Source organism: Grammomys surdaster, unplaced genomic scaffold, assembly GCF_004785775.1.
Source record: "Grammomys surdaster isolate TR1022 unplaced genomic scaffold, NIH_TR_1.0 181, whole genome shotgun sequence".
Classification (NCBI taxonomy): Eukaryota; Metazoa; Chordata; class Mammalia; order Rodentia; family Muridae; genus Grammomys; species Grammomys surdaster.
This window is the reverse complement of record NW_021604626.1, coordinates 1803669-1820461: the sequence shown is the minus strand read 5'-3', so window position 1 is coordinate 1820461 and position 16793 is coordinate 1803669. Positions and strand designations below refer to the sequence as shown.

The 16793-nt window shown below is 44.5% G+C and overlaps 1 protein-coding gene across 13 annotated transcripts in view; it reads left to right on the top strand.

Annotated features, from left to right (window-relative positions):
* The first annotated feature begins 6609 nt into the window (after positions 1–6609).
* The window catches only part of Pard3 (par-3 family cell polarity regulator), a 556386-nt gene continuing 546202 nt past the window's right edge, over positions 6610–16793 (top strand). For 11 of the 13 annotated variants that reach the window (XM_028767787.1, XM_028767783.1, XM_028767785.1 and 8 more), the window contains exon 1: positions 6881–7027. In XM_028767787.1, the coding sequence (XP_028623620.1) occupies positions 6908–7027 (120 nt within the window). In that variant the 5' untranslated portion in view covers positions 6881–6907. Of the gene's footprint in view, positions 7028–16793 lie in introns of all 13 variants that reach the window. The other 2 variants (XM_028767793.1, XM_028767780.1) reach the window with 2 other exon arrangements.

Below are 16793 nucleotides of genomic sequence, written 5' to 3'. Positions count from 1 at the left end.
CAGGGGAGGACTTGGATAGACTACAGTCAGGACGTGTACTGTCAGCTCAGGCTGATGAGTTGGCTGTCATTCCAGGACACCAATGAAAGAGGAGATCAAAGTTCTGGACGTGAGATGATTCGGGCCAAGGAACACTGGCAGGGTCTTTCTAGCCCTGTGTACTCCTGCCCTTCCTTGTGCTTGTGTCTAATGATTGCATTTGACACTTTGAGGATCATTAAGCTAATACTCTGTTTTTTCCCTTCTTGTTGGTTTTGCTTGCCTTTGCGGATCATTAATTATGGAAGTCACATGAACTCCTGTGCTCAGGGGGAAAACCATGCTTTTACACTTGTACTTAATGTTCCTTAACAACAGGGGCCTGTACTGAGGCTTTGGACAGTATTATGTGCCCCATGTGTGTGTGTGTGTGTGTGTGTGTGTGTGTGTCTTTGTGTGTCTCTGTGTGTGTTTGTGTATGTGTGTTCACATATGTGTGCAGGGGGCCAGAAATCAATTTTGGGTGTCTTCCTCAACTCCAGCAAAATGTCTTTTAATGGAGTTGTGGTCTTTTTCTGTTTGTTTGCTTATAGACAGGGTCCTATGAAGCCCCATCTTGCCTTGAACCCAATATGTACTTGAACTTCTAAGCGGGCACTTTACCTGATGAGCTAAACCTAGCACAACCTTGAACTTTTGATACTCCCGACTCCACTTCCAGAGTTTTGAGATTACACATGTTTACAACCTTGCCCAGGTTTGTTGTAGCTGGGAACTGAAACCAGGGCTCCACTCCATGACTTATTTTTTGTTTTTACATTTATTATTTATTTGTTATTTTGTGAATTTATGGGTGTATGTGTGATGCATGTGGAGGCCAGAGAACAACTCGTGGAAGTTGATTCTTTCCTCATATCATGTGGATAATGGGAACTGAACTCATGTCTCCAGATTCTGCAGCAATTGCCTTTATCCACTGGAGCTACTTTAGATTTTAAATGGTTCATTCAGCTAGATTAGGTGGCCAGTGAGTTCCTGAGATCTGTTAGTCTCTGCCCTCCAGTGCTACAGTGTACTGTAGAGTTGCCTTTTATGGGGTGTTTGCACAGTAGGTACTTTACTTACTGAGTCATCTTCTCTCCTTTTGAAACATGGTCTTACATAGATCAGGCTGGTCTCAAACTCAATATGTAGGTGAGAACAATCTTTGCCTGCATGTTTAGTTTTATATGTATTGGTATTTTGCCTGCTCGTCTGTGTTAGGGTGCCAAATCTCCTGGAACTGGAGTTATACACAGTTGTGAACAGCTGTGTGGGTGTTAGGACTTGAACACAGATCTTCTGGAAAAACAGCCAGTGCTCTTAACTGCTGAATCATTTCTCCAGCCCCCTGACAATCTTGAACTTCTGGTTCTCTTGTTTTCCATCTCTTGAGTTCTGGGATTATAAGTATATGTCATCAGGACAGCCAGGGCTACACAGAGAAACCCTGTCTCGAAAAACCAAAAAAAAAAAAAAAAGTATATGTCATTATGCCTGGTTTTGTGGATCAAATCTAGGCAGGGCTTTGTACATGCTAGCCAAGCACTCTGACAGCTGAGCCCCAGGCCCAGCTCTATCTTTGCCTGTTATACTCTGTATTATTGTACAATTTAAAACATGTCAGGATGATATCTGTTATCCATTCTGCCATATTCCATCACTCATATACCTCTCATTCAGTCATGAGGTATGAACTGAATTCACCTTGTGAGAAGCAGTTTCTGCCTCCAAGAGTTCAATCCATTGGTAACTCTCTTCTTTGACACTGCACACTTTGACAGCACACTGTAGTCTTGGCTGCTAGTGGACCTGCACCCAGAGCTATGCTGTCCAAAGTGGCCTCTACTGACCACAAGCAGCTACTGAGCTCTGGGGATGTGGCTGATTCAAATTGATCTCTGTCTTGAACATCAGTCATGCACAGGATCAAAATGACTAGCCAAGAAATATGAATACAAAGACGTATTAAATTTTGCAAATGCAACTGCAGCATTTGTGAGGATGAGTCAGGAGGATTGCAAGTTTGGAGCAGAACTGGGGGAACACTTTAGTAAGCTTTAGTCCAGCCTGGACTATAAAGCAAGACCCTTTCTCGTTTCTATACATTGGAGTGGTACAGTATAGTATTGTTTGTTAAATAAACTACATTGTTATAATTAATTTTATTTGTGGCCATTAGTTACTTGTAACACATAGAATGATAATTATTGTTACTTGAATACATAAAAATGTACAGTGTATTTCTCTGGGATGAAATTAGAAGGCCTGTTTCCTTCTATGTCAGAGGGAATGAGTAGTTTCTTTGGTATCTCTATGGTTGCTACTATGTAGCACATAAGCATCTTTCAGTTGTAGTCCATTCATTTCTGAAATCTTTACCAGATTGGACTCCTCTTGAGGAAGAACCCTATAAAGGTGTGGTTTAAGGCTTGATATAAAAACTTGTCACTGCTACTGAATGAGTGTGACAGATATGAATGTTCTAATTCATGGAAGTGCAGACATATGGCGGTGTAAACATTTCTTGGATGTGTAATCAAAGAAGAGTAAGCAGTGCATGTGTGTGTAATGCCTTGGAGCTAATAATCTTCACAGGATGACTGCATTCCAAAAGCCTTTCACACGCTTTTATTCTTTTATTCATGTATGTACCTTTCACAGGCTGTCTTTATTCTTTGTGTGTATTCATGCATGTATATATGCACATACGTGAGAGTGTCCATGTGAAGGCCAGATGACAGCCCTCAATGTCATTTCTCAGTTGCTGGCCATATATATGTGTATATGTATACTATATATGCACTCTCCAAGTAGGTCAGTGAACCCCAGGAGTCCACCTGTCTCCTCTCCACACTGAGGTTAGGCACTATGTTTACAAGTGCTTTTGTTTTTGTCCACCACAACACCACCCCTGGTTTCTGGGACTTGAACAGAGTCATCTTCCCTGTCCCTACCTCCTTTATTTTCAGTTATTAATATTCTAAGGGTGAGCTGCTTGGTACAATGATTTTCCTACACATAGGGAATGTGTGATTGTAGTTGGATAGAATTGAAGTTATATTCTGTGTGGTCACATGTACCCACCTGAACATAGGCACAAAGCCCAGATAAACCCTAATTAATTCTCAGAACTCTCTTGGGGTATTCATAACCAATTGAATCAACTAGCTGTGAAACAGAAATACAGACAAAGGGCATGATTATTTTTAACTAGAAACTGTAGAATTTAAGAAAGTAAGCACATTATAAGATATTTACACAACAACATTTGACCCCTGACTTTGATAATTTTGCTTCTCAAAGAGACCAGGCTTGCTTTAATGCTTACCTCAGACAAGAAGCTATTTGCTAAGCTGAATATTTTATTGACATGAAGGAGGGCTGGCTATGATCCATCTTTATGGTTAGATGTTATTTGAGGAATATAGTGGTAGAAATAAATTAATTATTTGTTATAGAATTTTATGATTTTTTTTCAAGATAGCAAAGGGTATGGCATCTAAAAATTACAAAGCATTAATTTTTTTTTACTAATTTTTAATATAGAAATTCGTTGCATTTGTGTGTAAAGAGTAGGGACTAATGAAATATCTGAGTTGGTAGAATGCTTGGTCAGAATGTATAGAGCCCAGATTATACCATCAGCATTTCATAAGCCAAGGGTAGTGGCACATGCTTGTAATCTAGCACTCTGGAGGTAGAGAAAGAGATTCAGACGTTCAGGGTCATCTTTAAGTACATAATGAGTTAAAGACCAGTCTGAGACACGAGAACTTTATCTAAAAGAAAAAAAATACTCAATACAAGTACTCAGTATGGCTGGTTTAGGATCTGAATGGAAAGCTGTCTCAAGATTCCCAGGCATGAGAATTCAGTTCCATCTCTAGGTACTAAGGCTGCCACCGACGAAGCTGTGAGGATGTTACAGAACTACACAGGTGAGCTATGGAAAGGTTAGAGTATGATAAATATTCCAGTAATTACTTTTTTTTTTTTTCGAGACAGGGTTTCTCTGTGTAGCCCTGGCTGTCCTGGAACTCACTCTGTAGACCAGGCTGGCCTCAAACTCAGAAATCTGCCTGTCTCTGCCTCCCAAGTGCTGGGATTAAAGGCGTGCGCCACCACCGCCCAGCCAGTAATTACATTTTAAGATGTTACCGTGTTTCAGGACCTCAAGTTGAAGGTGTATGGCTGTACTAGGGAGGGAAGCATGCTTTCAAGGGAGAAGACATTTGATTGACATCTGTTTAGTTGCTTATCAAAGCTCGGGACATCTTCAACTATGATACATAAGAATAATGATAATCATATCTCTATTCAACTAGCCAGATAAAGACTTAATCCTTATTATTATTTATAGTACAGGGTCTCATGTAGTCTGGGCTGTTCTTAAACTTGCTGCGTATCTGCAAATTACTTGCTATGTGTTAAGGTTACAGATATGGAGTTTTTATGGAGTGTTAGAGATCAAACACAGGGGTTTAGACATATTAGACAAGCATTCTACTAGATCTATTCTAGCCCTTGTCCAGTTATGTCTCCGACTTTGAGATTTCTATGCTCACTGCTCTCCAATCGTTTGCTGTCCCTGCCCAGGCTTTGTTAGCATACTTTATACCATGGCCACTAGACTCTGTTATATTACATGCTCTCACACAGTAGCATATAGTAAGACTTTTGCATATTATACAAATTTGTTTGGTCCTCACAACTTATGAGATGCATCTCACTAATTTCTTTCCTCAGTTGGCAAAGACAATTGGAAAGTACTAGTGTTCAAATTTAGAACTTAACCTAAATCAGTGCTTTTTTTTTTTGTAACAAAGCCCATTAGCAACTTTATTTACTCCTTCCATGTGGCAAAACAGAAACACCATCTCTAATTATCAACAATTTTTGTGGGTGCAAGTGTTTTTTTATTTATATTTTATTTAATCTCTCTCTCTCTCTGCCTCTCTCTCTCTCTGCCTCTCTCTGTCTCTGTCTGTGTCTCTCTCTCTCTCTTTCTCTCTCTCTCTCTCTCTCTGAAAGTCAATGGACAACTGTCGGGGGCTGTTCTCTTTTCCCACCTTGTGGGATCTGGGGTTAGAATTCAGGTAGTCTTGGTGGTTAGCTCCTGGCAGGCTGAGCTGAGCCATCTTGCTGGCCCGTGGACTCAAGTATTGCTAAGACCCCAAACAAGAAAAACCTCAGCAGGACTCACGGACAGTGTGACCAGCACAGTCACTGGTAGACAAGTTGAATGATGTAGACATGTAGAGGTAATAAGAGTCTTTCCCAAAGCTATGTGCACTCAAGAGTTCTCTTGTGGGCTTTGAGAGGGTAAAATCTTGACAGACCCCCTGACAGGATGATACCTGATGGTATCATATGCTGGGACCGGTGGTCATCGGATAGACTGAGAGCAGTCAGAAGGGAGAAAATGTGATGTTTCCTCTGACCTAGAGCCTCAAGGCCAAGGAGACTGTGCAGGAGTCTAAAATGCCAAAGGACTTCTTTGTTTTGCTTATTATTTTAAAAAAGAGAGGAGGGATGGGTGAACAACACTCAGCACCAGCTCTAGGTGCTCAAATTCTGGAGCCCACAGGAGTTTTAATAGGCTCAAAAACCATGCAAATTAACTGCCAAACTGAACTTACTGTATCGAGTGGGACAAACTCAGGTCAACAGCGACTCTCTTGAAGTTTGCCATTCTCTGAAGACAACGGTAACATTTATTTAGGGACCACGTCTTCTAAGTAAGACAGAAAGCAGCTTCAGTCACTTTCCTAGACTCGGTCCACGTTGTTATTAAACATTTTAGAGTTTGCTTATCACACACTCCCTGTGGAGTTGGGGATGTGTTAGTTCTGAGTTGTGTGACAGCCTTAGCAGCGAGGGACTATCCTATCTAGAACAGCCTTCCCTCTGAGCATTCGGACTGTATTTTTTCAGAGGGTTTTAGGTTGCTTAGATTGAGGAATTTTCAAGAAACAGATGCATTTGAACTGCGGTGTTAAGTCCTGCTTATTTAAACAAATGGGTCACTAAGAAACTTTAAGGTAAATAGTGGCCTCAAGAGGAAGTACCAGGGCGTCCACGCGTCTCCAACCTCTCTCGGGAGCAGCCAATTAATCTCTGCTACAGAACAGCGCCGCCCGGTCTTGCACAGGGGCCAGGCACTTAGGATAGAAAACCCTGCCTTGCCTCGAGCAGAGAGAGACCTGGCCTGGGGCTTCCTATCTTCCCCAGCGCGACTCAGTGGCTCTCGGGCTCTAAAGGCGTCTCCGAGCTTAAACAGCTTTCTCCCAAGAAGGGGATTAAAAGTCACAAAGAAAGGAAGAGGACCTCGCTGGAGCCCTCTGGGGGCGTGGGTGGGGCGTCCCGGAGTGGGCCTCCCACTGCAGCCTACGGCAAGTGGGCTGGAGGAGGACGCGCCCTGCCCTGCGCTGGCCGAAGCACAGCGCCGCGGGCTGCGACGCGCGTCGCCGTGCGGTGAACCGAGCGGCCCGGCAGCGGCGGAGGCCTCGGGGCGCCCCGCCCTGCGCCTCCTCCTGCCGCCTGCGCGCGGTGCTGTGCGCCCAGCCCGCTGCTGCTCCTCCTCCCTGCCTCGCCGTCCCCTCCTCGGAGTCCCGACTGAGCGCGAGCGCCACACGGCCCCGGGCCGCCGCCGAGCGCGCCAAGACGCCGAGACGCCGAACAGGTGGCCGGAGGCTGCAGGCGCCCGGGCGGGGACAGGCGAGGCCAGGCGAAGGCGGCCGGGCTGGACATGGTAGCCGAGCAGTTGTGTGCGGCCGCCTGCTTGCGCCCCTAGCCGCCGGCGCGCCGGCGCAGCGGCCCCACCGCGCCCTGCGTACAGTCTCCCGGCCCAGCGCCGCTCCGGCCACGGACAGCTAGGGACGGCGGCATGAAAGTGACCGTGTGCTTCGGGAGGACCCGGGTGGTCGTGCCGTGCGGAGATGGCCGAATGAAAGTTTTCAGCCTCATCCAGCAGGCGGTGACCCGCTACCGGAAGGCCGTGGCCAAGGTGAGTGGCCTGGGGCGCGCGGCGGGGAGCGGACGGGGGAAAGGCGCGGGGATCAATATGGCGCTTCCTGGAGACGGAGGAGGGAGACCGGGAGGCGGGGAAAGGGAAAGTGCGGCAGCTGGGCGGCCTCGCCGGCGCCCCCGGCCCGGACCCGCGGCCATAAAGTTCTCGGCGCGCTCCGGCTGGGCCGCGATCGCCACCCGCAGGGTCCCTGGACACCGTCTGGGTCCTCCTAGCTTAGGAGTGGGCGGCCGGGTGCCCAGAGCCGGCACGGGGCGAGGCAGAGTGCGGCACGCGGGAGGCGCGGCGCTGCCTGGCGGGGCGCCTCTGCCCGGCGGTCCGCGGGCCCTGGCAATCCAGCTCCAGGCCTCTCCCGGAGCAGGCCTGTCCCAGAGGGTTGCCCACGGAACTTTGGAGAGTGTGGAAAGAGTTGAGCGATCTGGCACACGCGGGAGCCGCAGCCGGGCCGTGGACCTTCTGTGTTCTTGCGGGATCTCCGGGTCGCGCGTGCAGCCCTGGTTGGGTCCGCCAGGCTCATAGATTAAGGTGGGGGCGATGGAGTGGCTCTGGTGCTCGGCTCCTTAAAACACCTCAGCCTAGACTCGTTCACGGAGTCAGAACTCCCTCCGGATCTCTACCCTTATCCAGCTGGATGTGCTCCAGTGAGGAGCCCGGGGTGTACTGGGCCTGGGGTCGGAGTAGTCTCGATTTCTCTGTTTTCCTCACGAAGAACATTGTCTCCATTAAACCGCATTCCTCCATAATAGGTCAGAAGGGCATTTTGTAGGTTGTTTTACCCTCTGTGTTTGACAACAGCCCACGCTGAAGTTTCGTTCTAGCACCTGAGGATATTTCCTTTGTATGAGCGTGGAATGTGTTCCCTTTGGTATTTCCCCGTCTGTTGTCTGTTGAGTGGCCTGCCTTCTGTGACTTCGGAACAGCGAGAGGAGAAGGTGGCTTTGTCTGCCTATGTCGCCGAATGCTCATGGGCCCCCTCCATTTTTCTCTGAAATTAAAAAAGGGCAAAATGGTTACACCGTTGTTTTGTTTTTTTAGTCTGTGTTGGAAAAAAAATAACACAAGATTGCCCCTTTAAGGAAACTTTGGGGGGATGGTTGGGAATCTGGTACAGGGATAGGAGATGCTGAGTTCAACAGCTGTAAGTGTTCTTCCAGTTGGTCGAACTCATTGAAAAATCAAACAACGTTAGTGGAAATTGGGCACCTGTTTATCTTGTAAAACTGACAAGAGGGGAAATCCTCTGTAACTTCACACTTAAGTGTTTTAAGCGTCATTTCTGACTGACAGTTGGCGATTTAATATTGTAATGGAAAACCAGGTTGTCTTTGTACTCTGCAGACAAACATCATTAGTTGTGAAAGAAAAGAAAAATGGCAGTAACATATGTAGACTGTAGACGTGTGCCTGCTTCCAGAGCAGAGAGCATGACGATGTTGACCGCTTGCTTTGCCGATTTTGTTTGTAAAACTAGCCATGTTTTATCTTGCACAACCTGGGCAATGGTCAAGTTGCCTGTTGGAAAATACACAGGTAACTGTTTGACTACATTATTAATTTTTCCATAGGAATTAAACATTTACCATTTCAAGTCATATTAAGTATTTATTGTGTTGTGGGTGTCGAGCATCTCAGGGATCCATAGACTTCTTTGTTCATGATAGGTTGTGAGAGTCTGAGACAAGATTCTTGTGATTCCCTCAGGTGAGGACAGCTGTGGTGTTTGTTGTGGGGAGATGTTGTCCCTGGGATGTTGGAAGGATAGAGCTGAGGACCCTTGCTGATAGACGTGGGCTGTTCTTCACTGTCAGCAGTGGCTGTTCCACAGTGAAGGGAGAGGGGCGGTGAAAGAGTCACAGAAAGAGTAGGAGGTCTGAGTGACTAATAGCTGTGAGAAGACCAGGTGGGAGAAATGAAGGATGGGAAAGAGATTATGATGTTGGAGTAGGAGATACGACAGTCAAAGATGATTTACTGGTTTCCAAAAAACTCAGTTGAGGAAGTGGTGTGTGTATATCTGTATTTTTCTCTGTGTATGTGTGTTCAGAGGCCAGAGGCCAGAAGTCATTTCTGGGTGTCTTTCTCAGTCTCTCTGCACTTTCAAAAAGAAAGATTTGAGATGAAATCTTACAGAATCTGGAATTCAAGGTCAGTCAAGGCGTCTCTCCATAAAAGATTTTGCAGTATGTGGAGTTTAACTGTTGGATCACAAGACTTTTGACTCATAAGTGTTCAAAGTGCTGGGCTCATGACACATAGCTTTACTCCCCGAACGTGGAGGCAGAGGCAGGCATATCTTTGTGAGTTCAAGGCCAACCTCATCTGCAGAGTGAGCTCTACGTCACACAAAGTTTAAAAACAAAACAAAACAAAACACCCACAAATAAGCCAAAACCCTAAACCAAAGAAACGAGGGCTGACTCAGCAGCTAAGAGCTGATTGCTCTTCCAAAAGACCTGGGTTGGATGCCTAGCCCTTACATTGTAGCTCACAACTATCTGAAACTCCAGTCTCAGGGGATCTAATGCCCTTCTGGTCTTATCAAGCACTGCATGCATGTAGTACCCATACATGCATACAAAACATCCACACACATAAAAATAAACAGTTTAACTTAAAAATGTTTAAAGGCTTAAGGGAGCTACTTCATCCATCTGTTGTTTTTCCTCTTGGATGGTTAGGTAATGACTGAGATTAATCTTTCACACGTCTCCTGTCCTATATGAGATGACTAGGGAGCGAACACATCAACCTTGTTAGTGTTGCAACTTCTGTTCTCTTATTTCTTCTGCTTAATAAGACAGGATAGATCCTGTATAAAGAACTGGGTAGCCAGGTAATAGTAAAATCTTGCTAGGTGATATGAGACATGATGAGGTTCCACCTTATGGGGAGAATGTAGGCAGGCAAACCATATTCAATGTATTTAAAAAACCCATAAAACAGAAGAAAAAAAAAAAGAAGGAAAAGAGCTGGGATTTTAAAAAACAAAACAAAGCAAAACAAACAAACAGAAAACGCCCAGCCAAGCTTTCTGTGCACTAAGCACTTTGTGGTATGGTGGGGCTAATTTTCTGGTATTCTGTTGATGTTATTTGAGCTGTTTTCTCTGTAGGTTGAACAAATCAATTTCTGGCCAACAAAATGCCATGTCTTAGCCCTAGAAATATCCTTAAGAAGCCAGTGTTTGATGGCTTACCTTTAGTCATATATAATCTATATTTTGTTCACTAGTGTGAAAATATTTTTGTATTTATGGGGTGAAATGGCTGTCTGTCCTCCTTTTTTTACCCACTGTCATCAAGACCCTGGTTTAGTAGATGCTGTGCTAGATATTGAGGACCAGGTTACATGGATGCTTCTACTGAGTGTGTCTGATTGGAGGACCATTTGTGTCTCTATGGGTGTGCTCGGAGCCTTATCATTTCTGGTGCAGTCAGAACCTTAGTTTTAACCATGGGGTTTATTGAAGGGAAGCTGTGTGCTGAATGTCAAGCTCTGGGGCTTCACAGCAGGAGCCACCATTATGTAGTGGTGGGTATCATGTAGTCATTAGGTATTGCACTGGGCTTGGTGGGAGGGATGGCTAGCTATGTTTAGGGCCCTGTTTTCTAACTGAGTAGCCGAGTGACCCCAGAAAGCACCTGCCTTGCTGTGGGAGAGTTCTGGATCCTCAGTTCTGCGGTGAAGTGAGGAGAGTGTGTGAACCTGAAGAGTGTATTGACATCCTAAAAGTATGAGGGAAGACATCGTGAGAACAGAAACATTGGGGTTTTGGAGGGCCTATGTTTGGATCAAGCTGTGGAGGACAGGAAATGCCAGGGAGAGAGTCTGGGATGTCATATGGTTTGGTAACAGAAGAGACAGGATGAGTTGCTGATTGGATGAGTTTGGCTTAGTTGGAAAGAAAAGCTCCTGTAGTCAGAAGAAGGGGTTGAAGACAAGATGAGAGAGGGTGGGCTGCAAGTCCTTGGTTCACCTTCCTTCTCCTTATAGACTTGTCTTGGGGGAAAGTGTTGGAAACCTGGCTGCATTAGCTGTTTAATATCAGGCAAACTAACCCTAGAGCCTCAACTTCCTCATCTTCCCTGCAGGATTAAAATGAGCATTGCGCAGTGGTGAATATAAATTCTTCTGAATTAGATCTGGACTGTGGAAGCTGCTCAATAAAGATCGTATCACTGGTGCACTTCATCTGGGAACACTCTCAACTTTTCTCCATCCCATAGTTCCTGCTTGGCTTTCCTTCTTGTGCTTAGACTGTAATTTAATTGAAGAATAGGTTGACTTAAAACCTGCTTATGCAATGGTGCAGTCAGAAGGGCAGACTGATTCATTGAGTGTAGTGGGCAGAGAATTCCAAAGCTGCTCCAAGTGTTTCAGATGGGCTGGCCGGGCCTCTGCTTCTCAAACCCATCTCTTAAGAGTAACTTGGTAGCAACTTGTTTAAAATACAGTTTAAAGAAGAGGGGAGGCAGTGGGACATACCTAGAATTCTGTTACTTAAACACTGGGAGGGAGGGGCAGGAGGATAGGTCACAAGTTCCAGGGCAGCTTGGTCTGCATAGTGAATTCCAGGCTAGTCAGTGAATGTCTCAAAGAAACAAAAATAAATAAATAAAACGACGTATGGAAAAAAAAAACCCAACGACTTTCTTTGAGATATTACTAATTACTAAATTTACCAACCAGGGTTTATATCAAATACCTGGTGGTACAGAGTGTGTGTGTGTGTGGGGGAGGGAGGTGAGGAATAAATTCATGGCAACATCTTGCCACGTAATTGCAAACTTTCTAGACACTTGATGGAAGTTACATTGTGGCAGTAATGGAGAAAAGATACAGGCAAGAATTAAAAAAAAAAAAAAAAAACAACCAAACAAACTAATGAAGTATAAGGCTTTTTACTTGCAACATTTTCTGTCTTTCAAAGAGGAAAAAGAAACATAGTTAAAAGACTGGTTTCAAAAATCAGCTCCCAATGCCCTATTCTCTCAGAGGTAAGGGTCAGTGTCTCTGTAGTGATCTCTGGCTCTCCTGAGTCCTCTACTTCAGACTCCATACCCCTCTAACTTTCCTGTACTTTCCAGCCTTCTCTCCCATCTTTCCTGCTTCCTCTACCTAGAATGATCTGTCTCTCTTTGCAGGCTTCTATTGACTCTCACCTCAGGCGAGCCCTGTCTGGTAGTGAGTGTGCTGTGTGTGTACCTGGCTGCTTGAGGCTTTCTTTTCTTTGTGCTTCTCCTGAGGACTTCCTGTAGCACTTGTACTTTGTAGAACTCAAAGGTAGACAGAATGGGGCTGTGATTCTCTCCTGGGTGAGATGGCAGATGCTAGTGCCTTGCTTGCCGCAGTCTTACTTTTTCAGCAGACATCTATCATACAGCCATCATAAAGGGTGAGTGAGTGACATTGAGAATAAAAACATCACCACACAAGTGCCACACAGGAAGGACCCTTCTGAGAAAGTACTGATTCTCACTTGCTAATTAGAAGGGCCTTGTTAGAATTAAGGCCTAGAGAGCTTGGAGTGCCTGGAAGATTCTTTTTCATGTCAGCTATTTTCAAGGAGTTCAATTTGTCTGTGAGACCAAGTAGAGATTAGTCCTGAGGTTTGCACTGGGTCAGATTCAAGGCATGTGGCCAAAGCAGTGTGGGAATCTGGCCCTGACTATACTTAGGCTCGGTCTAGTGCCTCCATTTCTTTCAGTGTGAATCCTTGGTGCTGTGCCAGAAGTGAGTGCAAGTGTTTAGGAATTGAGATTTACAGAGTGAATCTGGCTGAGGAGAAGCCCTGGTTGGCTTATGGTGATTCTAATTCCTCATGGATGAATTACTTGTTGGAGGTAACGTTTAAAATCCCATATGGACCATTAACCTGAAGACAGATCTTCCACCTGTCCTGGGAGGTTCTTACCTTCCTGTGGCGTTTGGTGATGGCAAACACTCAACAGATGATACACGGGTTATACTCTCTCTCTTTTCAGAGTTGGAAATGAGAGGAAATGGGGGAAATTAGGGCAGTAGGTTATTTTCCACCGGGTGGAGTTGGCATTTTAGGCACACACAGTACCCTCCCTCCTGAGTCGTCATTAATTCTGTATTCCTATTTAGACCTCAGTCAATAGCAGTAGAACATGTGGTCCATATGCTAAATCGTTTTGGTGTCTTTTCTAACACAGAAAATAGAAAATCAATTCTTTTTGTTATTTTGTTTTGATTTTTTTTTTTTTTTGAGTCCCTGTTTTACTGTGTGGCTCAGGGTGCCTCAAACTTGTGATGATCCTCCTGCCTATGGCTACAGATGTGTACTGCTTGCCTTCCTTCCTTCCTTCCTTTTTTCCTTTTCTTTCTCTTTTCTTTTTCTTCTTAGATAGAGTCTCTCTATGAAGCTCTGGCTGCCTTGGAACCACCGAGAACACACAGAGATGCCCCTACCTCTGCTTTCTAACCACTGTCTTCTAAGTGGTAGGATTAAAGGCCTGTGTTACCAGGCCTGGCCTTAGAGAATCAAATTCTAATGAAAATAAATTTAATGTTTAGTGACTAAAGCAGGAAAGTGTCTGATTTTTCCCCCCTCCTCTTACTGTATTTCCTTTCAAACTTTGTTTTAGAAAGTTCTGTGGAGATGGTTTTCTTCCTTGGGGCTCTGCTTCCTTATGGCTTTCCGTGATGATTTATACCATTAGGTGATGCTCAGGATGCAGCTAGTTTGTTTGCTTACCCAGCCTACTCCAGAACAGCCCTGGGTCCAGTCTCCATTACTGTATAGAATCAGGCTTGGGGAGGTACACCTGAAATCCCTTTGGTCTTGAGTTGGGGGCAGGCAGGTCAGAAGTTCAGAGTCATCCTCTGAAACAGTGCAAGTTCAATATAGCAAGCTCAGGCTCTCTTTCAGCCAAATGGGACCGTGTCAAAGCAAACAAAAGCCAACACTCTTGCCTTTTCTCCGTTCTCTGTCCATATGGGCACATATGGTTAGAACTTTAAGCGTCATGTCCGAATGTCCTAAAATAGTGTTAAGTTCTTCTCTTAAGTTCTTTGATATGTAAATAAGAGAAGTGAAACATTTATGTACAAACTTAGGCATAAATATTCATAGAGGCATTATTCATAATGATACCAAATAGTCCCTGTGTTGACAAATTCATGGGCTTAGGGCAAAGAGGATACAGAATGACTGAGAATTGGTTCATTTCTTTATAAAGATTTTAAATTATTTTTGTTGTTGTTATTGTTATCATTATTATTTGGTTTTCAAGATAGGGGTTTCTCTGTGTAGCCCTGGCTCTTCTATGTAGACTAGGCTGGCCTCAAATTTGGATATCCTCCTGCTTCTGCCTCCTGAGCGCTGGGATTAAAAGTGTGTGCCACCTCTGCCCAGCTTATCTTTGTTACATTTTTTAAGGTTAATATGTTTTCTGTGTATGAGTGTTTTGCTCATATGTATGTACGTACACCATGTGTGTGCCTAGTGTTGGATCCACCGGAATGAAGTTACAGAAGGTTGTGAACTGCAAAACGAGTTCTGAGAGATGAACCCAGGTCCTCTTGAAGAGCAGCGAGTACTCTTAACCACTGAGCTGTCTCTGCATCCCAAAGATTTTTTTTTTTAAATATGTGTATGTATGTATGAGTCTGTATGTGTGCCATGGGTGTGTAGGTACTCATGGGGGACCAGAAAGGGCTTAGGGTTGCTTGGACCTGGAGTTACAGGTAATTGTGGTATGCCATATATGGATTCTGGGTATCAAATTTGGGTTCTCTAGAAGAGCAGCAAATGCTCTTAACCACTGAGCCATCTCTCTACCCGTTACTCCTTTTGTGAGTGATTAAATAGTCTAAATGTAGGTGGTTATAATGGCTGTACAACTACAAACACACTAAAAATCATTCCTTGTTTACTTTGTGTATGTGTGTGGGAATGTGGAGGTTGGTATAGAGTGCCTTCAGTTGTACTCCGAGTTCCTTGATGAACCCGAAGCTCACTGAATTGGCTACACCAGTCTGCTCTCAGGATCTTCAGGATTACAGCTGTGTCAGCAAGCCCTGCTTTCATATGGGTGTCAGACACAGACTGAGGGCCTCATGCTTGTGTGGCAAGCACTTAACTGTCTGTGCTATCTTTCTAACCCCAATTGTGTACTTTAAATGGGTGAATTTTATGGTTTACGATTATATCTCAATAAAGATGTTAAAAATAGATTACATAAGCCAGTATGAATAAGATTCCATTTTTAGCTATTTATAGTTCTGAGCGTCCCATAAAACATGTCTTTGTGTGTCGGAGATAACCAAATACCCCAATTGAAAATGATTTTTAGAGATTTTTTTTTAAATACAATGCAATAAATTACTTCTCTGAGTCTGTGTCGTCTATCCTGCTGTCTGCTCAGGAAGCTCTGTATCCCATGCACCTGTTTCCATACCCACTCCGAAGGTTCACACATTCCATGAGCGCTTTCTCTCAGCTCCCCACCAGCCTTTGCCGAATGGCGTTTGACTGAGATCTCCCAAAGATGCCCACTGGAAGAGCTTTATGTGAGCTTGCTTTGGGCTCTCAGTAGCTTCTCTGCCCTTCTCTGCTCATCTCACTATGTGTGAAGGCTGGGCAGTTCCAGTTTCAACCCCTGAGCTGCTGCAGCATTTCTAGTCTGCAGGGCCCCTCACCACGCTCCTGGGTTACCAGGCAGGTGTGACATGCATGGGCTTTGCCAGGGAGCAGACAAGACACTGGATCTCATTCCACTCACCAGTGATGTAAGAGTCTGTTGCCTCCCTTGGGACACACATGCTGTTGGGAGTCAGGGTCAATGTGGTTTAGGGTGTCCTCAGAACTCACTGTTTCACGATGTGTGTCTTCAAAGGTGAGTCTCTCGTGCAGAGGTGACTTCCTCAGACTGCTTGCTTAGTGAGTTTTAATTTAATATTTGCTCCTGTCTGGTGCTGATGGGTGCTGCATGTATCCATATGTGTATACATATACGGATGCAACATTTTTATGGTTTGTAACTGACTATAAGTGGTTTTTAGCAATGTCATAACTCTTTGTTCTGCAGTCTGATACTGGAAAGAGATAAATGTTGGGCTTGTATGTTTTTTTTTTTCTGCTTGTATTTTTTTTCTTTCTTTTTTTTCTTTTTCTTTTTTTTTCAGATACAGGGTTTCCCTGTGTAGTCCTGGCTGTCCTGGAACTCACTCTGTAGACCAGGCTGGCCTCGAACTCAGAAATCCGCCTGCCTCTGCTTCTCAAGTGCTAGGATTAAAGGCGTGTGCCACCACTGCCTGGCTTGTATTTGTTTTACATCTTTTTAGAATAGAAAACTAGAGTGTATTACAGGCACTGTGGTTCAGAAAAGGCCTTTTTAAGATTGCCTGTACTAGGGGCTGGTGAGATGGCTCAGTGGTTAAGAGCACTGACTGCACTTCCAGAGGTCACGAGTTCAAATCCCAGCAACCACATGGTGGCTAACAACCATCTGCAATGAGATCTGATGCCCTCTTGTGGGGTGTCTGAAGACAGCTACAGTGTACTTACATATAATAAATAAATAAAAAAAATTAAAAAAAAAAGCCTCTCTTAAAAAAAAAAAAAAGATTGCCTGTACTAAAAATTAATGTTTCTGTATGCATAACAAAATAACTCACTGTTCATCCTGCAAAACGAAAATAGCCAGCTCGCCAAAACATGGAGGGCTTTAATAGATGAAAACCACAAAGCAGAAAGTGTTCATTTTGTGTAGGTGGC